Here is a 24,397-nt window from a genome sequence, read left to right as displayed (position 1 = left end):
TGTTCCATTTTATGAATAATGTGCCAGTTATCTGGCATTTCTGTTCCATTTAATTCTGTCCAAGGTTGTAGGTCCTATTGACTTGTGAATTTCTGTTAGGTTATTTTTAGGTTATAAACAAACGGAACTGTGTTATTAATGTTCTTTTTTGCGACGGAGACGCTATTACCCAATGAACTGTTGTCCCATTGAGTTCACGTGACGACACCTAGCAGCGGACGTTAAGGGAAACCGCCTTTTGCCCAAAGGTCCCATCTCTTTTTCTTTCTTTTCTCTTGTTAAGAGGCAATTTTCCATCAATGTGACATACACCCAAAAGATCCTCAGTTCCGAGGGACATTTTCGTTTCCGAAACATGTGGATAAAGTGGAAATTAGAAATTTTTAACGAAAAGTCTTCCATCTCCGTGCCTCTTACACGCACAAGACTATTTTTTGCGCTGAAGACTTTAAAGTACTACGCCTGGGATTTCCCCTACACGGGTGGCTAATACTTTCTTTCAAAATTACAAGCTTATGGTATTCAGGTTTCCATTAACCAATTGTTCTCTTCTAATTTAAAGAACCGAACCCAAACGTGCCTAATAAACGGTAATAAATCGTCCAAAAGGTTCCTTCGCAGTGGTGTTCCACAGGTAACGATTCTGGGGCCCCTTCTATAAATGTATAAATGATCTGCCTAATTGTCTCCAGCATTCCCAACCAAGGATGTACGCCGATGATACTAGTATTACTTTTCCTGTGAGGCTTGCAGCCAACAAACTAACTTTAAATAAGACGGAATTCCTGCAGATTTGTTCTAAGCAAAGGTTATTATTACATTTTACAGCAAATCCCATTGCCACAATCAACCAGTTTCCGATAAAGCAAGTCTCGACTGTGAAATCCTTAGGTGTACATATTGACGAAAATCTTACTTGGGAGTGTCATATCAACGAGCTTTCTAGAAAGGTTGCTTCTGGTATAAGCGCCATTAAACGTGTTAGGTACTCGGTCCCATATAAGACTCTACTTCCATTTACAATTCACTAGTCCAACCATATCTCGATTACTGTGGCTCGGTGTGGGGATCCTGTTCTAAGAATCTTTCTCAAAAGTTACAAAAACTGCAAAATCGAGCTGCACACGTCGTAACGTTTTCAAATTACGATCGTAGTACTGATGAACTGTTGCGGATGGTAAACTGGGTTAAACTAGACCGTCAACACCTTGTTAATAAATCAATTTTGATGTATAAGGTTGTAAATAATATGGTGCCGGACTATCTTAGTTCGTACTTTGTCTTACGTTCTGATACTTTAAATCATAACTTAAGAGATAGTGACTGTACGCTTGCCATCCCTCAGCCCCGCACTGATTATTGTAAAAGAAGTTTGTCCTATAGCGGAGCTGTATTGTGGAATAGTCTGCCCTTGGATATTCGACAGTCGCTCTCTTTTAATGAATTTAAATCTAAGTTGAAGAACTACCATTTTTATAGTAGTCTTATGTAAGTTTTTATTTTGCTTTTATACACGGCTTCCTTCTAAAGCAGGTTTTATCATTTCTTTTATTGTAGTATTTGTAATTTTTAGGTAGTTAGATTTCTTTAATTCATTATTGTCAAGTCCTGAAGGAAATACCGTGTCTAAATAAAGATTTTACCTTACCTTTACCTTACACCAAGCCCGGGGGGAACTCCCATATAAAAAGGGGAGAGATGCTCGTCGGAAATTCTAAATTAACCCCCTAAAGGAGACCAATCTGGGCTTGGCCCATACTTTTTCTGACCCCTAAAGTAAAGATACACTTCTATATTTCTTCGCGCGCAACCCTAAAGAAGACCTTCGCGGCTACATATGATGGCGTTTTGCCCAGAACACCCTAAGTGAGACCAAAACCAGAAATTTACACCCCTAAGCGAGACGACGAGCATCCCTCCCCTTTTTATATGGGAGTTCTTCCCCCACCCCCCTCCCTCCCGACACCAACCATGAGCAGTCGTGGACAGATTTCAACAGACAGCGAGAAAAAGAGAATCCTTTTCATGGTTGGTAGGACAGATAACTCAGGAATGAAAAAAAGCCTCAATTCAAAATAGATCATTTATTACGCAAACAACTTCAGGAGACCAATACAAGATGCGTGCGTGATTTTTCAAAGGTTGATATCCTATATCTGAATGCTTTAGTATAAAGCCCATATATTCAACTAAATATCCAGGGCTTGGAAAGTATGTTCAAAAAGTGGCACCGTGAATATTACAATATGATTTGCATTGATACACTTCAAATGAAACCCAATATTTTACCTAGAATATGCCTCTTTCAAGGTGACTTTTACTTATAAATCTTTTTTTAAGAAACAAGAGTATTAAGATATAAATATATTTAATAATTGGATCTTAAACATTAAGTTCTCTTAAAATATACCCTTAATATTTTGTTTTAAACCTTTCATCTCAAAAGAAGCCAACTTACAGAGCTAACGGCAGATGATTTTATTGGTCGATGGGGGCTGTCTTAAAAAGGTGACAAGATTAATTGGTTGCCATCCTGTATTTAAAACGTGCCAATATTTTCTCTATTTTTACTTCAACTTGGTTAGCTGTCATCCCCGCTCAAATCATTACGTGATACTTGTACCATGCAGAATAAACGCTTCGAAGTAAACCTGCAGAAAAAAAATCAAATGTAACATCCTGCTTTTGAAGTCAAGACGCAGACGACAACGATGTTGATGATGATGATGACGATGTTATGGCAAAACAAAAGTGATGTCAAAATACACGAAAAACGTAGACACTTAATAATTCATACTTTGAAAATGAGTTGTCGAAAACCAGGATATAGACTCCGGGAGATACATCTTGTATTTCACCATTTACTGCTTCCAAATGACAGTTGTATTGAGATGACGGCACAACAGTCTTAAAAACAAAAATAAATAAATAAATAAATAAATAAATAAATAAATAAATAAATAAATAAATAAATGACTAATGGAGTAATCGGTTAGGTGTACAGGGATGGCGCAGTGGTGAGAGCACTCGCCTCCCACCAATATGGCCCGGGTTCGATTCCCAGACTCGGCGTCATATGTGGGTTGAGTTTGTTGGTTCTCTACTCTGCACTGAGGGGTTTTTCTCCGCGTACTCCGGTTTTCCCCTCTCCTCAAAAACCAAAAATTTGATTTGATCTGAATTGCGCTGATTTGTTAATTTCAATTTACAGTGTCCTCAATTAGTGCTCCAGCACTAGAACGTCTAGACACTTTCTTGAAGTACTGACCCGATCCTGTATTCAAAGTTTTACAAGAGGCATTAATATAGGGGGCAAATAAACGTGCTGGTATTTTTCCATGTTCTAACTATAAGATTCCGTTACCACACATTCATGATCCTTCTTTGTCTCTGACAGCTTAAAAGCAACTCCAAAACGAATGCTCTAAAAAAACCAACAACAACAAAACGCAGCTAAGTTTTAACAGGCATTGTCTCCAAGGTTAAAGTCAAAATCCACTCAACCTAAACTTGAAACACCGGTAACAATTGAATCAAGAAATACGAAAAGAAACAAACAAACAAAACCACAAAAAACAAACCACAAAATTGTGGAAAGGTCAAAACGTCGATCGGGCTTTTTTCACCGATTCAACTCATCCCCATTTTGGTCATTTGCGAATAGCCTCTTTTCAGTAAGATAGTCGAGAGAGTTTTCGCTGCTTTATTAGAGCTTAAAAGCACGAATTGACCTTTTCTTCTCTTGTACTTGGATTGACAACACAACACATTTGTATCGTTGAGTATCTTTCACCACTGGAGACGATAGGTTTAAAACTGTGGGAGAAACTACTTTTCCTGGCATGCCAAACTCGTTTCCAGGACCTTTCCCGGGGTGGGAGAATTGAAGGGAACAAGGCTGCTTGCACGCGAAATAATCACTTCCGGTTTCCGTCCGTCGCTAAAGAACGTCTCGTGTTCATGTTCCATATTGTTGCTTCTAACGACCTAAAATTTCCCTTAGATTTTTAATTTGTTCATAAATAATGGAAGACTGGTGGCTATTGCTTCGTTTTGGGGTCTTGGCGAAATTTACAAATTAGATTTGTTACCTTTTTTTCAGTGCTAAATTTCCAAGACAGCGTCACCCTTGGCGTCGCCACTAAAACTTGGATCAAATGACGTTTCCCTGGGGGAATGGTCACGTGCCAAAATGGACCAGGCTCCTCATTAAGCGAGGGTATAACCAAATCTTCTCTAATGTCTGATCCCTTCACCTCCACTTGAGTTTCAAGTCCCTCGGACGTATCTTCCTCGTCTGCGTTTACAAATTCATATTCTCCGTCCTCTTGTCCTTCTTCATTTTTGTCGTCTTTTTGGAAAGTGGGGTTTTCATTTGATTTCGCGTGTTCTAATTTCGTTTTTGTTACTGATTTCAGGGTGGTGTATTTATGTTCCCTGCTGCTTGTGTCACTACTCCTTCGATCCTTTGCATTAGTTGGGTTATTCCTGGTGGATCTGGACTGAGAAGGCTCCAGCTGATCGCTTTGAGAGGTGTTAGAACCTAAAAAAGAATTCAAGAAACCAGTTTTCGTGTCACGTAATAGGACAAGCACACTAGTCCAAGCGCATGGGTGACCATTTGTTTCTATGGCCCAAAACACCTTGGACAATACCCATGATCAAATATTGAATTAAGGGCAGCGTTCCAAATACCACGCCCACGACTGGATACAAAATTGGTAGAATACAGAGACAAGGAAAAGTGTTTCCTATCAGACCTCATTAATTAAGCGCTGACGGACAGTATTTGGATCTAGGCACAAATTTGAAAACGGTTAGCTTTCAGTTATTATGATGAATACAACTGTGCAAATACTTTTCAATCACCTCATCTCGTTGTGGTGCAGCGATGGTGCAGTGGTGAGAGCACTCGCCTTCCCAACCTCGTTCCCAGGTTCTCCATTGCCTTTGTCGTTGAAAAGAGTCTCCTCATCGACAAAGAGACCCTGGGGACGAGGTTGTCGCCTTCTAGACTCGGCGTCGTATGTGGATTGAGTTGTTATAGCTCTCGACTCTGCACCGCGAGGTTTTTGTCCGGGTATTCTGGTTTCCCCCTCTCCTCAAAAACCACCATTTGATTTGATTTGCGTTAATTGTTAATTTCGTTTACAGTGTCCCCAATTAGTGCTCCAGCGCTAGAAGACTACACACTTAAATCATAAGTTCCTTTCCTTTCCTATCGAAGCGGTTATTAGCACTAGTTAGACGAAATTCAGAAATCGGGGTTCAATTCCCGTCCCTTCTGAATCTATGTAAGATAAAAAGTTGATGAAATCACGAGAAAGTTGAAGTAAAAAAGAAACATTGGTTAAGATACCGTTTACGGAAACAGGTTCCTTCTGCAGGTACCGTAGCACAGATTACGTAAAACAAAAGAAACAAAAGACAGAAAACAAAACAACTCCAAATAAAGACTAGTCCCAAGTGACGAAAAATACAATGCTTTCTGGTACATGCAGAAAGACCCCGGAAACAAGGGCTAAGCGATCGCTTAGTATGACACCCGGTATTACTCTCTGTTCACTTGAACTTTTGAAAACAGAGAAATGAGAGTTTTCGCCATTTGAAATGAAAAGTCTCCTCCGCTAGTATGGAGGCCTTGAGTACTTAACCAAAACCTTGACAAGTTAAATCAATTCAGTTTTAGTTGAGAGATCTTTGAAAGATGGTGGTACTGGATGCTGTATACCTAAGAGGAACGAGTTTTTTTTCCACCTCTGGGAACAAATAAGATGAAGCCATTAAATGATCTCTCTCTAGCGATCGATCATGGTTCTAGAAATCTGGAAAAATGACGCAAAAAAGTCCGGTCGATTCGTTAAAACCAGAAACAAAATTAAAAAAAAAAAAAAAAAAAAAAAAATGGGAAGTATTTCTCTTTTTCGTTGAAATTAGCTGTTCCATGGTAAAAGCCCCTTAACCTGGAAACACCCAAAATAAGGAGTGATCCAATTACTTCTAAACCAGCCGTCCTACCACGTTGCGTAGAACTTGATATGTCAGTTGTGTCCAGCCTCCCGGCATCCGCACTCAAAACGCTGTCGGTTCGATGCGACACATCACTGGCGTCTGATCTGAAGTCCTCCTCAATGTCGTGGTCGCCCAAAACCAGTTCAGACTTTTGTTTCTTTTCGACAAGCAAACACTGCCGGCAAACGCGCCGGAGTTTCCTAAATAATAAATAAAAAACGAAAAACAAAAACATTATAAAACTAGCCTACACACAGCTCGTTATGGCACTTAACACGAAGGTCATCAATACCCGTCTGCACGACAATTCCCGAATAAAACCGGCAATTTAGTTTGCCTGCGTTGCGGGATATGAGAAAGAAGTGCCCTAAAACAGTTTTATTTGATTCGTAAAAGTGCTAAACACTGCGTAATCTGTTACGATGGGTGTCATGTAATTTCGAACCACTTGCTAAAGGATATGACAAAGTAGTTTTCAGTTCTGCGAATGATCACTGTTGTAGCCGGTTTGCTCTTGTTTGCTCTCGCGAAAATTCTCCTAGATCTAATCCTTATGCTATCCCCAGAGATTATAACCCTTGTTAGGTTTCGCTTCTTTGTTTTTGGGTAAGTAAAACTGAGTATTTGAAAGTATTTCAAACACTTTCGTTGTAACTTTAGACAAAGTACTTGGTTACTGAAAGTGTCAATGACCGTTTGAAACGCTACGATCTGTTAACGCAAGGAATGCACTTGCATGCGCACGATTACTTTACCTGCTGTGTGGAGTTTGAAGCCAATTATCTGAACAGTTGTTACAAAAGATGCGGCCGCACATCCGGCAGTGATGCTAAAAAGACAATTTCAATTGTCAGAAGTGCTGTTCACCCTGACCTCATTAACAATATTGTCAAGTAGGGGAAGGGAGGGCGGTGGTATTGATACGTAAAAGTTATACCAGTCTTGGAAGTACGTGATGCTATGCATGTACGTGAAGGCAATTTGGAGTCGAATTAAAAGGAGATTTATGGTCCACAACAGAGGTTCTGTGTAATGTACTGATGTTACGATATTATTTTAATAGCCATAAATAGAAGATCGAAGATATCTTGTCCAAGAGAGGCCCCGACAAGATTTTATCGCCATCTTGATAGGTGGGTACATCCAAACTGACAACGCTATCACGGAACTTCACGTGAAATTTATCTACCCAAAAGTTGGTCAGTATGATCTTCGCCCTCTGCTTTCAATCCACATTTCATGATTTGTTCCGAGGTAGCGTTTTATGAAAGTTATTCGGGCTACTCTTTCATATACCGAAATAATTAATGTCCATGAAACAAAAGAACAAAGCGAACATAACAATACCTAATTAGCAAAGTCTAATCGGAATAACAATGGTTTTTTTGTCTTCCGCCATTTTAGTCCGGTATATGAAAGTCTACCCGTTACTTGGCATGGGATCCTCATACAAAGAACGCCGCTGAACAATTTTTCGCTTTGGCTACCCCACCCGTGACGGTGGATAAAGATGCCAATAAACAAGGTCCGCCGTAGAGGGTTAAAAGATGCAGTAAAAAGTGGTTTGGCAATAGCACAACCGCAAAATACCGACTTCAAAAGAACTCACGCGCTTCCGAAACTGGTTTATATGTCACACATAGTTAACTCATGTTTCAAATATTAACCAAAGCGAGCGGCTTACTCGAATTAAATCGTTATGAGGTACTGTGGTGATTTTCAATTTTCTGCGGGGGGGGAAGGGGGGGGGGGGGTTGCATGTTGCATGAAGAAAATGTAACGCCACATTGAGAACCTATCCGTCAAAATGGCGGCAACCTTCTTACATGTTACTGTTTTACTCGGACGACGAATACGAGAATGACCGTCTTTTTGCAGCCATAACACAACGCCGCTCATTGTGTCTCCCTTTCCTCTCTAACAATGCCCGGCATATCTTGTTGTTAGTCAAATATTCGAAACTTGCTATAATTCACTCCTAAACGTCAGGCCCCAGTCTTTAGAAGAGTGAAAATCACTAGCTCTCCAGTAGCCTGCGAGAGCATCTGGTTTTTTCGGCTCTAGTTTCACCCGCCGAGATGAAACTAGAGCCGAAAAAACCGGATGCTTTCGCAGGCTAACTCTCCCATGGACAACTCAATCTGTTTCGCTAACGCTTGCTGCCTGGCTAGAAGTTTAGTTTTAGTGTAGACACATGTAGCGCTATTGACTACTTGAACAAACAAGGCCACTCGATCATTTCACTAAGGTGATCATCTCATGGTTGGACTGCAACAATCACGTGATTGAGGCTAGATATCGCAGAAAACTTTTAGGACATCACTCGTCATCATAAATCACGAAATCCACGAGCAAGATCATACGAATTTTTAATTTGTTATACACAAAACAAAATTACTCCACCGTTGCCTTTCCATGGACACTTCCGTGTTGCACTCCATAAATGGAATAATACTGGAAAATAATGTGCACAGACTCATGTTGGCCTCTATCTCACGCTCGTTCCAGTCCAAACGGAAGAATTGAAAAATCCAAAGTAACATGTTGCTATAGACCACTTTCATAATGGTGGCCAAACAACAAACAAAATATTATTTTGTTTCCATGCTAATAAGCCTTTCTGGCCTCGCTACGACGACAGAATTTTAAAAGAATATTTGTTTCAAAGTTAGGGCAGTAGGTCTAATTAACATATATACAAAAGAATTTAAAGGTGGTCGCCATGCATTTGTGAACAATTATAGTCTATGGATTTCTTTGGTTTATATATATGTCGAATATCTTGATTGGTTCATAAAGGAACATTGGTTTTCCGCTGAAAACAAACCTTTCTTAAAAGGAAAGAAAACTCAGCTTTGCAGCCCAGACAATGCGATACTTCTCTGTCGTCCATCCATCGATCGTCAGCTTTCACCTTTATCTCGAACTCCATGTCATCAGCTTTCTTCCACAATTCTGCTTTTTCCCTAGAGGAAGCAAATATCAGTTTAAATGGATCCTCCACTAAAACAAGAAAATAACTTTAAACCACAGAAATGTTTAGAATCAAAGTTGTTCGAACTTTTTTCTAATGGTAGCGTTGGAATCTAAAATAAATGAACTTCAATAACGCTTGTTTTGGTTTTCAAATTCCCTGCTGTGCCGCCATCATGAATAATTGTGACGTGTCGTTGTGTCGCTGTCAAAATAATCATTATTATTCAAGGAGGCGGTGCCCCGGGAAATTTGAAAGTGAAAATAAGTGATTCTAAGGCTACGTTACACGGGTCCGGACAAATTTTTGCACGGACGAATTTTGTACCTGGACCGCCTGTTTACATGGAACAGTGCAAATTCTGTTACAGATCGCAATGGTGTTTACATGGATCAGTGCAAACACCATTGCAATCTGTAACAGAATTTGCAATGTTCCATGTAAAAAGGCGGTCCAGGTACAAAATTTGTCCGGACCCGTGTAAACGTAGCCTAAAGTTCATTTTATTTTTGAAATTAAAAATAGCTGATTCTAAAGTTCATTTTATTTTGGATCCAAACACTTTTCTGGGAGAAAATTGTCAAGCAAATTTGATTGCAAACATTATTTTCATCGGTTGAGCTTTGCTGTTTTGTGTTTACAAGGATCCAAAGAAGCAGAAAGGCTTCTGATCAAAATTTTTGATGCAGTAACAATTCCAGAAAGTGGAATCGAGTCCTCTTTTCTTCCAAATTGTCTCGTATGGAACTGACCTGTTGTTATTTATGTTGCACTCGGTTAAGGCAATACCTCTAGGGAAATGCAGCGAGAGATAAGTTCCATGAAACAGACCTCTAAACCCTATATGTCGACAAACCTTTGTTGATCAGAAACCATACCTTGTAACAGTGACCAGCCTTATCTTGAGTTCCTCCATATCCTGTTTAACCCGAGCTATTTTTTCCTCGTACTTGTTGTTACTCAAACTTCTTTCTTTCTCTAATACATCGACCTTTTTCTTCAAATCTCTCTGCCTTGATCGCTCCTCCTCCAGCTGTTTCGCTGTTAACAAAAGTTCGTTTTCCAATGCACGAATTTTCAGCTTATTTTCATCGAATCCACTCTTAAATTGTTGAACCTACAGATGCAGAAAACTGATTTACTTGTGTATTAAAACGCCTTGCAACATCGGCGATATTACAAACGGATTTGTCAGAGTTTTATTACGAAGTTGCCGCACAGCAAAAGACAGAGCAACTGCTTTTGCTAATCACAATACACGCTTTCAAATTAACCAATTATAGAAGCTCGAAGCCTCTAACGCAACATGATGCTCATGAAAAGCGCGGGAAAAACGGTAAAGAAGGGTTTTCATCGGTTTTGCATTGTGCCACTTGATGAATGGCTGAAAAAACTCGCGCGTAATTTTTAATCAATCAATCAATCAGAGGTAAAGCGGTTTCTCGTGCTTCTGCTTTGGATAAGATAACCTATATGCGCTTTGCGACAGGATTGTCACTTTTTGCCTTTGTTGTGATTCGCCAAAAAATCTATTCAGTTTCGAGATATTGGCACAAAATTGAAAACTGCTTTAAAAACGTACTGGTATTCCACATGACAATGAGAAGTAGAGCCGTTGTCTGTAAAAACAATGGAGAAAAGGCAACTCCAAAGATCGTCAGTTCGTTCTAAGAAACTTCCAATTTTGTTTCTTTCAAGTTCCATTCCGATGAAAACGGTAATCTTTAATGAGCGGATAGCGTTGAGCGACAAAAACGTCTAACATTACAGAGCTAAATGGGGTAAATTTAATCGTAATCTAACCTCGTTCCGAAGATGTTTTATTTCTGACACGTATTTATGTTTATCGTGTTGTAAAGTGTCATTGCGATCTTTCAACCGTGATTCAAGGTCCACAATCAACTCTTCTTGCTCTGTCAACCTTTCTTTAACGTTGCTATATTCTTGAATTTGATCTGACAAACACTGTAAATGGAAAAATAAATCCAATTTTTTTAAATTGGAAATGAACGAAAAGGGAGCAGGAGGGGACTTTAGTACATAAAGGCTTGGCCAAACGCTCGCTACATTTCAACGCAACATCTTGAAACATTGTTGGGCACAACATGTTGCGTACGTTTGGCGACCCTGTTGCGATATGTTGCGTGCGTTTGGCCAGTCCATTCAACACATGTCGCAATATCATGCAACAATGTTGCGTTGAAATGTTGCAAGCTTTTGGCCAGGCCTTAAGTCCCTAAGCGAATGCTTCATTAGACAATGCAAGCTGTACCTCCGCACACCTCTACGCCTTTGAAAGCCTCGGTTACAAACACATTCTGTTGGAGGATTAATTCCTGTTTCTTTTACTGGAAAGATTTTTCTGCGTCAAAATTTTTGCGCAAACATGCTAAGACGAGATAAGCTGGTCATCGTGTCTTCCCTAACACCGACTAACACACTCTACAGTGAGAGAATACGGAAAGCTGAAAAAAAAAAGGCTGAAGAAAGATTCATTTTTCAAATCGGCTCCCTCGCTCAGTCCCAACGGAATTAACGAACGCTTTTCTTTCAACTAATTTATTCCGTGTCATCCACGCTGCTATATCCCTACCAATCCATCTTTCACTACATAAAACGCTAACAACCCATTCGCTCTGACGAAGAACTAACGCTCGAACTGTCAGTCTTCAAATTTCTGTACGGGTGGTTAATTGACCATAACAACCCAGTTGATAAAACCCCTTACAGTGAGAGAAGCCGTGGTAATCACGTGCATAAAATGAATAGAAATGAGGGTCTTTTGTGGTATTATGCGGTACGATATCTGTAATTTTCTTCCACTCTTAATTCAAACATTTTCATTAGAGTCTTTGGTCACAACGATCGATGATTTCTCATTCTCATGCGAAGGCTTCAAGCAGGAGTTATACCGGGGAGTTATACCAATATGAGCACAGGAGAGCTTGACCATTAAACTTTAGCTAACTTTGTTTTGCTAACAATCCTCGCGTGACACAATTGCAATGCTATCAAAATTCTACCTAGGAAATCTCTCAAACGCTACATTATTTCTTGGTACCTTAAGTTCTGTTTCATACTTCATGGTTTCGGAACTGAGCTGAAATTTGAGCGCTGCAATTTCTTGATCCATCATGCACCGCAGGCTCTCAAGTTGCTCCTGCGCCTTGACTTGTCCCTGTTCTGCACGAATCCTCGCCTCATTGGCTGCTTCCAGCTGCTGCCTGGCAACCTGCAGCTCATGCTCCAAACCAATTCGTTCGTCTTGGCAAGCAGACATTTTTTCGTCTAAATTCCTCACTTGCTCGTCCAGCTGTTTTTTCTCCATGTCCTTGATTTCAAGGGTACCAGAAATACTTGCCAGTTCCATCTCTAACTTGCGTTTCGACTCAACAGTCTCTTCAAGCTGATTTCTGAGAGCCGCCAAGTCACCTTGTGCTTTCAGTTTGAGTTGCTCCTCTTCCTCGCGTCTATTTTGCAATTCTGACAATTCATTCAGAGCTTTGGATTTTTCTTCAACGACCAGGGAAATGTTGGACTTGAGAGACTGTTCGGACTCTTCAAGTTGAGCAATTTTATTGTCGGTCTCGATTTTTTCCTGTGTAAAACGAAAAATAAAACAACAGCCTTCATCATTCTTCATCATTCTGATGAAGGTTGTCACCAGCACAGCCGAAACGTCAATTTCAATTTCACGCGTTTTACCCGAAAAAAGTTACAGTGTTTTTTAAAGGAAGTGCGTATTCGTACCGGACCCGTCTTCCTAGAATGATTATGAACGACATAGCCAAGCAGTTATTGAAATCTAACCGTTTTAAAATGGGTGCCTTGACTTACAAAATACTGTTTATCAGCAGTATTCGAAATGGGTGCTTAGACTTAAATCCGAGAAACACAACACAGGTCAGATGGCCGGTGACATCGAACGAAGGAGGTATTTCATGAAATTAAAAATGCACCAATGCCGTTGTTTCATAGCTGAACTGTATATTACAGAATTAAAGACGAGAAAAGACTTTCCGACTGTTATTGAACCTGTAATAATCATTCTAAGAAGACTCCCGTATGAAGAGCAAATATAGGTTGGTGAACGGGCCCCGTACGAATAGTCACTATATTTTTAATATGACTAAACGCGAAAGCCTCAAGGATACTAAATATAAGTTTTACTTGAAAAATACCGCAGCTAGAACTGTTTAAATTAAGTGCCGCAAAAGAAAGAATCAAATTTTACTAGGGGCCGTCACAACAGGAGAGTGTCTAATCGGCGTGAGTGGGTGGGTCGTGAGTCGTGTGTCGTGGGTCGCTAACTCTTTTTTAAATCAACGACTGGAAATTCTCGAAAAAGACTTGTAAGACCTAAGACCTAAGACAAATTTGGACCGAGCACTGAGGGAGCTAATATAAATCTTTTTTTTCTTCAAACAAACACGACCCACGACCCACGACCCACGACCCACGACCTCGACCAACCACCCACCCAGCGACGCGATTTAGCCTCACTCTCACAACAGATGCAGACAATTAAGTGAGTTAATCATAACACAATCATTCAAGTACTATAACTACGGTAAATGGCGCTGGGCGTGGAGAATCCTAACAAACTCCTTGCGGGTCCCTCGATTTTCGATACCTTCAGATTGGAGTAAGACAACGACCACGAGTACGAGTTTTCTGTGCTGAGCACGCGCATTACGTTTAAAGAAAGATCATCTTCGAAATGCGCGTGCTCAGAACTGAGAACTCCCACTGTAGTCGTCCTCGTACTCCACTCTGAAGTTCTCGAATAACGAGGGACCGACAACGAATGCATTATTGATTAGGATTCTCCACGCCCAGACCTGGGTTACTCGAAGCAGGGTCAGCGTTAACCAGCATTAAATACCATGGAAACCTATAGGTTTTGATACCTCTTAACCAATGGTTAGCGTTAACTAGGCTACGAGCAACCGGCCCCAGGTCGCTATTCGTTCATGGGTCGGGAACAACAATATTATTTTGCTTGGCAATCGTAACTATTACAAAATCCTCAAATCTGATTGGTTAATAGGCCTTTTTGTAATTGTACAAGGAGGGTTACGTTTTTGGAAACGTTGTCCGTGTAGGAAGGGGTAGTTTCTAAAGAAACTGTGATGCTCCGTCGGTGGGGAAGTAGTATACAAAAATTTGGTTTTATCAACGGAGTTGATAATGTAAATTGGCCACCGTACAGAGATTCTAAAAGCTGACGTTTCGAGCGTTCGCCCTTCGTCAGAGCGAATCGAGGGATTATGGTTTACGTGTAGTTTTTATAGTAGAGTAGGAGCTACGCTATTGGTGGTAACATGGCAACGTGAAAAATAGGAATACATTAGTTAAATGAAAAGCGTTCGTTAATACCGTGAGGATTAAGGGTGCCGATTTGAAAGATGAATTTTTGTTCCAGATTCTTGCGGCTTTCCGTCGTACCTAGATGTAGGGAAAGGCCGCAGATAGCCATGTGGTTTTTGGAGTGGTTAGGCAGATTAAAATGGCGAGCGACTGGCTTATATGCATCCCTGTCATTCTTCTCAACATCGCGAAGGTGTTCGCGGAATCGGTCACCTAGTCGTCTACCTGTCTCACCGATGTATAATTTATTGCATAACGTACAGGTTATGCAATAAATGACATTTGCGGAGGTACATGTGAAACGATCGGTGATCTTAACAGATCGCTTAGGTCCCGATATCTTGCTAGTGTTGACAATGAAAGGACAAGTTTTGCATCGTGAGCGGGCGCATTTGAAAGTGCCGGGTTGCTCGTTAGTTTTGAGCGCGCTTCTAACTAAAAAGTTGCCTACGTTTTTGTCGCGTTTGAATGAAATAAGTGGAGGTTGCGAAAAGATTCTACCAGTCTCGGGATCATTTTGGAGTAATTTAAAATTACTAAGAATGATGCTTTTGATTGCGTGCCGTGATTATGAGGATGGAAAGTGAGGGTGAATGGAATTCTGTCATTCTTATCTTTTTGTGACGTTTGTAGTGAATTCCATTCATCCTCACTTTCCATCCTCATAATCACGCAGTCAAAAGCATCATTCTTAGTAATTTTAAATTACTCCAAAATGATCCCGAGACTGGTAGAATCTTTTCGCAACCTCCACTTATTTCATTCAAACGCGACAAAAACGTAGGCAACTTTTTAGTTAGAAGCGCGCTCAAAACTAACGAGCAACCCGGCACTTTCAAATGCGCCCGCTAACGATGCAAAACTTGTCCTTTCATTGTCAACACTAGCAAGATATCGGGACCTAAGCGATCTGTTAAGATCACCGATCGTTTCACATGTACCTCCGCAAATGTCATTTATTGCATAACCTGTACGTTATGCAATAAATTATACATCGGTGAGACAGGTAGACGACTAGGTGACCGATTCCGCGAACACCTTCGCGATGTTGAGAAGAATGACAGGGATGCATCTAAGCCAGTCGCTCGCCATTTTAATCTGCCTAACCACTCCAAAAACCACATGGCTATCTGCGGCCTTTCCCTACATCTAGGTACGACGGAAAGCCGCAAGAATCTGGAACAAAAATTCATCTTTCAAATCGGCACCCTTAATCCTCACGGTATTAACGAACGCTTTTCATTTAACTAATGTATTCCTATTTTTCACGTTGCCATGTTACCACCAATAGCGTAGCTCCTACTCTACTATAAAAACTACAGGTAACCCATAATCCCTCGATTCGCTCTGACGAAGGGCTAACGCTCGAAACGTCAGCTTTTAGAATCTCTGTACGGTGGCCAATTTACATTATCAACTCCGTTGATAAAACCAAATTTTTGTTGTCCGTGTAGCACTGATATTTCAACAAAATTAACTATTGGAGGGTAATGTGAAGTGCTAGATTTCTACCCTTGTAAACCATGTGAGCGTTAGCCATACTAATGGAATTGGGCCCACACAAGGACAGAGAAAATCTCTGAACAGGGGCTCGTTTTTCGAAAGTCCCGAAATTTTACGGGCTATTTTCGGGTGTCACAATTCCCTTTGTATTAAAAGATCGGCTTTTCAAAACAGGCGGTTGGCAGTTTCACAAATGGCTTTTAGGGGCATTTTCGGGTGTCACAATTCCTTTTGTATCTCAAGAACGGAGAGGATTTAAGTCGTCAAACTTCACTATAAGTTAGTTCCAAAACAAGCGGTTGACAGTCACAAATGGCTTTTCGGGCCCGGCAAGTTTTCGGGACTTTCGAGAAACGGGCCCCAAGGCGGGAATTGAACCCACGACCTTCGGGTTACATCACCGCCGCTGTAATTGTTATTGGACAGTTGTACGCGTCATCAAGCGCGCTAGTCCTTGAATTACTTATCTTTTTCCAGAGTTATATAAAAAAAAAAAAACTAAGAAAAGATGAGCAGATTAAACTGTAAAAATTTTATCATCGTCATTTTCTCGTATTTTAAGATAGTTACGATTAGTTGATAACAAGACTTCGCGTCACACAATTCAGGGAGTAATCGTGCTCAAAAAATTTCAGATAGGCCTCCCCTGATTACTCCCTGAATTGTATGACACGAAGTCCTATTACCATAGCGATATAGAAACAACTTGTTAATTTACCATTTCAAGGAGATCTTTTTCTTCGTTGATAAATTCGATCCTTTTCTTGGAGCTATCAACGTCTTCGTATAAACTGAAAGAAAAACGAGTCACAACGATTTTTAATCACTAAAAATACTTGTCACTGCTCAAATAACATAACTGACTTCACCAAAGCGAAGAAAGCTAACAAAGCAGAAAGTGTGATTTGATTTAATTTATGATTGAATCAACTGATGCTTTTCCCAAGTGTACCATTTGTTCTATTCAAAGATCGCACTCATTTGAACCTCACAAAGGTTACGTGGAATGGGAAAAGAGTTACAACTTCCCTCCCTTCGTATCATGGAATCCAGTTTTCCGTACTTGCTTCTGTCAATTTCAGACATTCTTGCAATTATTTCTTTACCCAAGTTTCCTTTTCTCCTTCGTAATGAACTTTTGCCCCACACTCATTCCTCTCCCTCCCTCTGAAACCTCCTCCCCACCCCCCCACCTAAAGTCCCTGACATCCGAGACAGTTATCCCAATTAGACCACCCCCCTCCACTTGTGTTCATTCTGTACAAAACAGCCTGCGGAACCCAAAACTCTCAAGTATCGTACTTACTTCATGATTTCTAGTGTTTTCTTATCAATATTATCTTGCAGCTCAGCCACATGTTCTTCCAGCTTTTCCTTTTGTGCACTTTTCTCATGCAGTTGATGGTGAAGGGTTGACATTTCTCCTACAAGGTGCTTAGCTTGCTAAAGTGTGAATCAACAATTTGAAAAAAAAAAGGTGTCATGTTTTATGAGGCACCAGGAAGAAACGTGCTTAGAAAGAAAAACTCTTCATGCACTGACAGAGGTCAATAACACGACAATTTCCTGCTATTTTTGGAATGGTGTCTCCAAGTGACTCTCTAGAGGTTTGACTTTCTTGTCTTTGAAATCAGATGGAAGTGATAAAACCCATGCCCTGTAATTTGATCACAAATGGTGTTAATTAGAGCATGCAACTGCTGAAATGGGTAATGGTGTTTCCAAATTCATATAAATATACATCTGTTGCCACTCTGTGCCATTAAAGAACCCACACACTGTTTCTAAACAGTAAGGGGTGTTGCTTATTTCACACAAACAGGTGGTAAAATGAATAACAGTTAAGTTGTACCATATAAACTTCTTCTTACCTTCAAAACTTTACCAAAATCTTTTGTAATAAAATTATGGTGTCCATCCTCTAGATCGTAGTCTTTATTGACACGCAGTGTTTCTTGCAGCTCAGATAAGAAGTTTTCTTCCTTCTTCTCTTGTGAACTTAATTTACATTGTAAGTCCTGGATAACGATCTGTGCCTCTCTGTTTGCATTTTCTAACTCCTTGATTGTAGCAATCAATTTTGTAAGCTTATTGTTTAACTCTCTATTTTGCTGCTGAACTTCAACCATATTTGTTTCGAGTCTTCTATTTTCAGCACTCTGACTTTCTAATCCTTTTTCTCTATCCAGTAACCGAGTCTTAAGTTCTGACTCCAGCTCTTCAAAAGAACCAAATACCATTCCATTGAGCTTTTCAAAAGACTCTTGAACTCTTTCTAACACAACCTCCTTGGCTTTTAATTCTCCCTGTAGTTCAGCAATTCTCTTGCTGGCCTCTGTTTCCAGTGATTCAAGTTTACTACACTTTTGTTTGAAATCTGAAAGCTTTGTCTCAAATTCTCTGATCGATTCCTCTTTGTGTGTCAATTGAACTTCCTGCTGCTCGCATACAGATGCAAGCTCAGTCTGTTTTTTCTCAGAAACAGTAAGCTTTCTCTCTAATTCAATTGCTGATCTTTGTGCTTCTTGTGAAGATGCCACAGATACTTTTACTTCTTTTTTAAGCATCTCTATTTCTGCTTCTCTTTCACTCAATGCTTTTTCTGCAGTACTGAACTTCAAAGAAAGCTCCCGCAGTTTTGTATCTGCCCCCTCAGATGCCCCTTTCATTAAATTGCTATATTTTTCATGAACCTGTTTAATTTTCAATTCAAATTCTTGAGAAGCAAATTTTCTATCATCCTGTGCTTGTTTCAGGTCATTGCAAGCCTTGGACAGTCGAGATTCCTGGTCGGCTTTCCATTTAAGAATCTTCTGATGTAAATGTGAGATCTCCAGTGTCATTCCACTAATTGTAGGAGGTTCTGCCAATGCTGGATCAGGGATGGAACCACTATTTGTTTGATCTTTCAGTTCATGAGAGTTCTCATCACCAAAAATTGCTCTGAGTTCAGAAACTTCAGATGACAGGCCAACCAATGGTTCTGGCCTCTCATTCTGTGAGCATAAAAAAACAATCAAACTATTGAGAATCTTTGCAAAGTAAAAATTAGCTTATCATCTCTGACATTGATGTTTCCCAAAAATAAGCACTCAATGTCTAATAGGAAATGATTTCTTTTTTGCTAACCAACTACCTTGAAGAAATGAAAACATGAAAAATATAATCACGTTGGACTTCCACAGTGGCCAATCAGTCAACAGATGGAATGCTGCCTGCTGGACCAGCAAAACATCTTGCAACCCAGCCAAGAGTCTCTTAAAGGAGAAGTTCTCTTCAAAATGACAATCCTTTTTTTATCGATTAATAGAAAGTTCATGAGGAGAACAGTGTTTATTAAGCAAAATTTCAATCTTGAAATAGCTTTATAACCTTGTGAAATCCTTGTTAAAAATACACACATGCAGGCCGCCATCTTGGATTACACGTGACGCCATTGAGCTCAACCTCAAGTTTTGCGGGGAGCTTGAACACACAAAGCTGTTGAGATTCCTCTTCGTATTCCAGTAATGCCTTTTTGTTCAGCCACATAAGTAGCTCAAATAGGTCAGACAGACAAAACACCATTAATTATGTTGTTCACTTTTTCGAGAGAAAAGTGGGATCAGCTGATCTCAATGACGTCACATATAATCCAAGATGGCGGCCTACATGTGGGTATTTTTAACAAGGATTTCACAAGGTTAGAAAGCTATTTCAAGATTGAAATTTTGCTTATTAAATGCTGTTCTTGTCATGAACTTTCTATTAATCAATAAAAAAGGATTGCCATTTTGGAGTGAACTTCTCCTTCAATCTAAGCCCCTGTCTAACTAATTTCATTGACAGAACAAAAACAGTGGGTTGGATGGAAAAAAACAGTAAAAACGATTGAAATCATGTTACCAGTACTATTAAAACAAATGCTCCAAGTAAACATATATATTTTAAGATCTCAATGTCTGATTACAGCTGTGATAAAGACCCAACAATATGGAAAATGAGCATACGCTTGCGCATTTGGTCGCTGACTGGAAGACAACTGAGCCTGTGGGAAGACCACTATGCTCATAGACCAATGAGGTGTCAGATTATGTCTCTGTAAAGTTAATGAAAAAAAGTCTTTAAACCTTCCTATAAAGTGAATTACCCTTAAATCCACACTGGTCATGCTGCTTACACTGCTTCTTCTACCAGATATAGAACCTTGAGCATCACTAAACGATCTCCTAATAAATATGAACCAAAAAGTTACAGTAGAAAATTTTGGAAGCACAGGAAGCAATGATACCTGCGTAATGCAGAAAAACTTGAGGCAACCCTTGAAAGGTATTTTTGAAGTCAAGTATGCCTGACACACGTAACTCTAAAAATCCTTATGGAATAATGATACTTTTGCTCCATTGTTTCAATTAATCATATCTTTATTGATAAGGTAGATGCTGACATTTGCACTATTGATGACATCTTGACCAGACTAAATTAACCTGCAAGTGTTAAAGGACCCTCATACAGTACTGTCTACAAAGAAAAGGCCACATACATGTAATTCAGAGTGTTGTGGTCTATCCTATTTCTATTCAACCAGCAAAAAGGGATCTGTTTGGCAGTGATAATCTCAAAATAACGTATGGCAAATGAGGCATCATAAGTAAAACAGCCAAATGTTGAGGGGTGTCTAAATTCTTAATGCTGGGACATGAAGGTACATGAAGGTACCTGTACATGTAGGTGAGTGATTCACATGACCAGAGCTCATCCCACCTCAAGTAATAGCACAGTCAAATAATATTATTATTGAGAGTAATTAGTTACTATCCGCTGAATGAGATTCTAGTTCATCACAGGGTGACACCCCCTTCCCAGCAGTGTGTTGACAGCATCCATTTAAACACCGGCCAGGGTTGAGGGAGAAATGTCTCAAAACACAACCCTGCAGAACCTTGTACACCAGTGTGCATCCTAAAAAAAAGGAGGCCACACCGGGCCCCTAATGAACATCTACAGCACAGATATTGCTAGTTGCTAATAAGTAGTCTACTTATGTCCAGAAATGCACATAGTTTGATGCACACCCAATTTTGATATCTGGAAGTTATGCATAGTGTCCCTTTAAGTCTAAGCATTTGCTACCCCTTTCCAACAATAAGGGTAAGAGTAAGGGCTATAAGCCTCATTTTGTGGTGAGCATAACTGAAGCTGTATATCTTTACTAATGAGGACAAGAGTTTGGGGAACACTTTATGACGTTAATTGTCTGTTTTCCCAGATGCGAGTGATGTTGAACTCTGGGAGAAAAGCAAGGGGACACTAAGTGACGCTAATATCAAAATCGTAGTACATTCAATTATGTGCATTTGTGGACATAACTTCAGCACTCTTGCAGTAGTACCTTGAAAATGCTGGCCATGAAATGTCCAATTCCAGGCCAGCACAAGGAAGATCAAACTCAACTTCATTTAATTCATATACTTTGTTGACCAAGGCAGTTGACAATGATGGGTGACAGAGAATTGCTTCTGGTCCATAACCAGCACTGAAATGGTAAAAACAAGAAAATGATTTGATTATAAGAGATTAGAGACAGTCAGTGTTTTGGCCATAATACCACCGGAAATCACATATATTTAAACAAGTCAAACACTCATTCTGGACACATATTTAATACACAGTTTTATTATATAACCGCCATGTGAGCTTTCACGTGAAAACATGACATCTTCAAATGTGAAAAGATCACCATTGCTATGGTTACATAAAAAATCGCACTGTTGTTCTGCGTCAGAACTATATGACCGCTTGAAGATACATAATTTCTCCTCTCGTGTTGAAAAATATTTCACTCGTTTGCTGTGCTCACTCATGAAATATTTTTCAACACTTGAAGAGAAAGTTTGAATCTTTGTGGCCATGTAATATCCTCTATGTAATAAAATAATTTTTTTCAGAGTAAACACTCCTTTTTTCATAATGTGCAGTCATCAGTCTAATTTGAAGGATTCCCTGAAATGTTCTTAAATTCATTCTTCGATAATTTAGTTTGCTTGAAGGTACTCAGCTGGTAATTTGTCTTTGAAAGTTCGTTTTATTTTATTTGCATAGCAATCAATCTTAATGCTGGCTTGAATAAAAAAAGTTGTAAACAATAATTATTGGGAAAAAGGAATTCTACCTCAAAATGTTTTTTCAAAGCAAAATTCTACCTCAAATGTTTTTTCCTGACCAGACATCTTTGGATTGCATCAGCTAGAGATCCCTTCACCAACGAATAACGAATGAATGCTCTCCCTTTACCTTGAGCTGTCCTGAGCTGGTTGCAAACATTAAAAAAAGGCTATTTGAGAATAAGTTTAAGAATGAGGCTTGTTTGTCGCATAACAGAAAATGGTTTTCTTTACCTGAGGAATGGCTTGCACAAATTTCACTCCATCATCCTTTGGAATGCTATCACTTATAAAATTCCAATAGTCCTTTCTAGCACCAAGAAGGGAATACCTTTCTAGAAAATTATTGAATCATTGTATTAATATTGTATCCTAAACAAAAGTCAAGCAGTGTCTGTGAAAGATTGAAGCAAAGACAAAAATATGAAAGATCAATGAGAAATTCAGCCACGGTTAACGTTACTTTGGACTGTGAACTTTAATTTTGAATAATCAGGCCAAATTTCAGCTTGCGACAAGGTTTTTACGGAACAGTGAAATTTCCCAGAAATGGATCTTTCGGCTCCAAAATATTTCTTTATGAGACCTAATAATTATCAACAATTTCACCTGCAAGTTATTATAACGGCACATTTAACTCTACCAAGTAGGAGATTATTCTACCTGACTGTAGGCAACCCCTTAAACTCAGAAATGTAAGGGTTGTGTATTATTAAAAGAAAGAAAAGCCAACACTGAATTTTGCAAAATTAAAGGTTTTCTGTACAATTATGTAATAACTTTGGCAAAGCCTTGTGATTGGTATATTCACAGACAAATTATGTCATGAATAGGCTGCATGATCTGGGAACACCTTCTATGAAACAAGTCATAGAATTTAGCATTTCAGAATGCACATTTCGCTTTTTCAGAACAAGGCAATAATGTTAACAATCAGCTTTACAAGATTGAGTAAGATTATGCCAGATGGACCCATTATATGAATCAAGGAAAATGATGGTACCAGCTTTGAGCAATGCCAATAAGGAGTTTAAGAAACCACGACGGCTACGGGGATGAAAACTTCACTTCAAAATATATGTTTGAGCTATTCTAAGTAGCTCGGAATTATTCAATCTTGTTTATATTATACAATATGTGCGAAGTGTCCTATAACTGGATTGGTACGGATGGATTTGAAGTAAAGAGCAAGACTGAAAGATTGACTGTAGTTTGTCCATGTTGTCGTCAAAACCTCAAATTTGGTAATTTCACATAGTAGTTTTGACGAGTATGGAAGAGAAATATTTTAATACGCGTGCCACACGTGCAACACAATCATTTCTTTCTCTTTTAACCATGAATAACGTTACTGCTTTTTGGCGTTGTTGTTGCCGTAGGCGTTGTTGTTTCTTAAACTCCCTTATGTTGCAACTCTGCTATGATGAAAGAAATTTTAGTAAAATTAAATACAGGGCAAAAAGAGCATTTTTAAATATTGGTTTCAACACAATGCATTTCCAAGAAAATATCTCATACTTGTGGGTTGAGATATGGGCAATCACATGTTTTGAAGTTTTGGCAATACTTGATTCACAGTTACGTCTTTGGTACTTGGTGATGCCTTAGTAAAACTACAGCTCCATGGAAACAAATGATAGGAGAATCACTGCTCATACCACCCAAAAGCTGACCTTTCTGTTCATGTCTCAACGCTGTCTCCAGCTTGACGCAAAATTTATGAAGTGTTGTCTCATCATCTGTCACTGGCTGCTGTGACGTCTGATAAATGCTTCTTAAATCAGTAACGTAAGCTGACAATGAGAAGAAAAAGATAATTTTATAAAGTAATCTACTTGAACTAATGACCAAAAATTTCTAACTCTGGAAGTTTTAATAAAGTTTACCAGACAATTCATACAAATGGCAAATGTTCCTCAAAGGATAAAATAATTTCGAATTTAAACTTATTAAACATAATCATTTCATTTCACTTGAAATATATTTAGTTTTCTTAACTTTTACAGGAAGTCGTCAATCGTGTTGTAATTCATTGGCTAATCCGTGAATTTTAAACATTAAACACCTACCTAACTTCAACCACAGATCTGATGTGCGGGATTCTGACAGATGTTTAAAACTTTAAGCCACATCAACGATTTTCCAAGTGTAAGCCAATATTATATTAAGCTTAATTTGATGAACTTAAAACAAGTGAAATTTTGAGTGTGATAGTGATTGGAAATACCTACCCACTATGTCACCGATTAGCCTGGCTGGGTCGATTATAAATGCATCCATTGCTGTGGCAAACCTCTCAGACTGAAAAATCGCTAATTTCGTTTAGCGTGATTTCACATGCAAGTTGTCCAAAGTTCTCCATTTTGTGTTGTAAACAAGTCACATGCACTGCAAT

General features: G+C 39.3%; 1 protein-coding gene across 1 annotated transcript; it reads right to left on the bottom strand.

Moving 5' to 3' along the window:
* Window positions 1-2,064: 2,064 nt before the first annotated feature.
* LOC138013293 (FYVE and coiled-coil domain-containing protein 1-like) lies at window positions 2,065-24,397 on the bottom strand. The gene is made up of 19 exons (XM_068860330.1): window positions 24,234-24,397; window positions 23,676-23,795; window positions 22,237-22,337; window positions 22,042-22,148; window positions 21,231-21,374; window positions 19,989-20,067; window positions 17,731-18,855; window positions 17,166-17,302; window positions 16,578-16,650; window positions 12,048-12,584; window positions 10,790-10,951; window positions 9,865-10,103; window positions 8,840-8,978; window positions 6,768-6,841; window positions 6,019-6,212; window positions 4,092-4,543; window positions 3,365-3,424; window positions 2,798-2,907; window positions 2,065-2,651 (listed from the first exon to the last, which is right to left on the bottom strand). Exons 1-19 carry the CDS (start codon window positions 24,280-24,282, stop codon window positions 2,582-2,584), a joined length of 3,972 nt encoding a protein of 1,323 aa, XP_068716431.1. The 5' UTR covers window positions 24,283-24,397; the 3' UTR covers window positions 2,065-2,581.

The sequence above is a fragment of the Montipora foliosa genome, chromosome 8 (genome assembly GCF_036669935.1).
Source record: "Montipora foliosa isolate CH-2021 chromosome 8, ASM3666993v2, whole genome shotgun sequence".
NCBI lineage: Eukaryota > Metazoa > Cnidaria > Anthozoa > Scleractinia > Acroporidae > Montipora > Montipora foliosa.
Note: the sequence above shows the minus strand (reverse complement) of the source record. Positions and strands in the feature narration are given on the sequence as shown.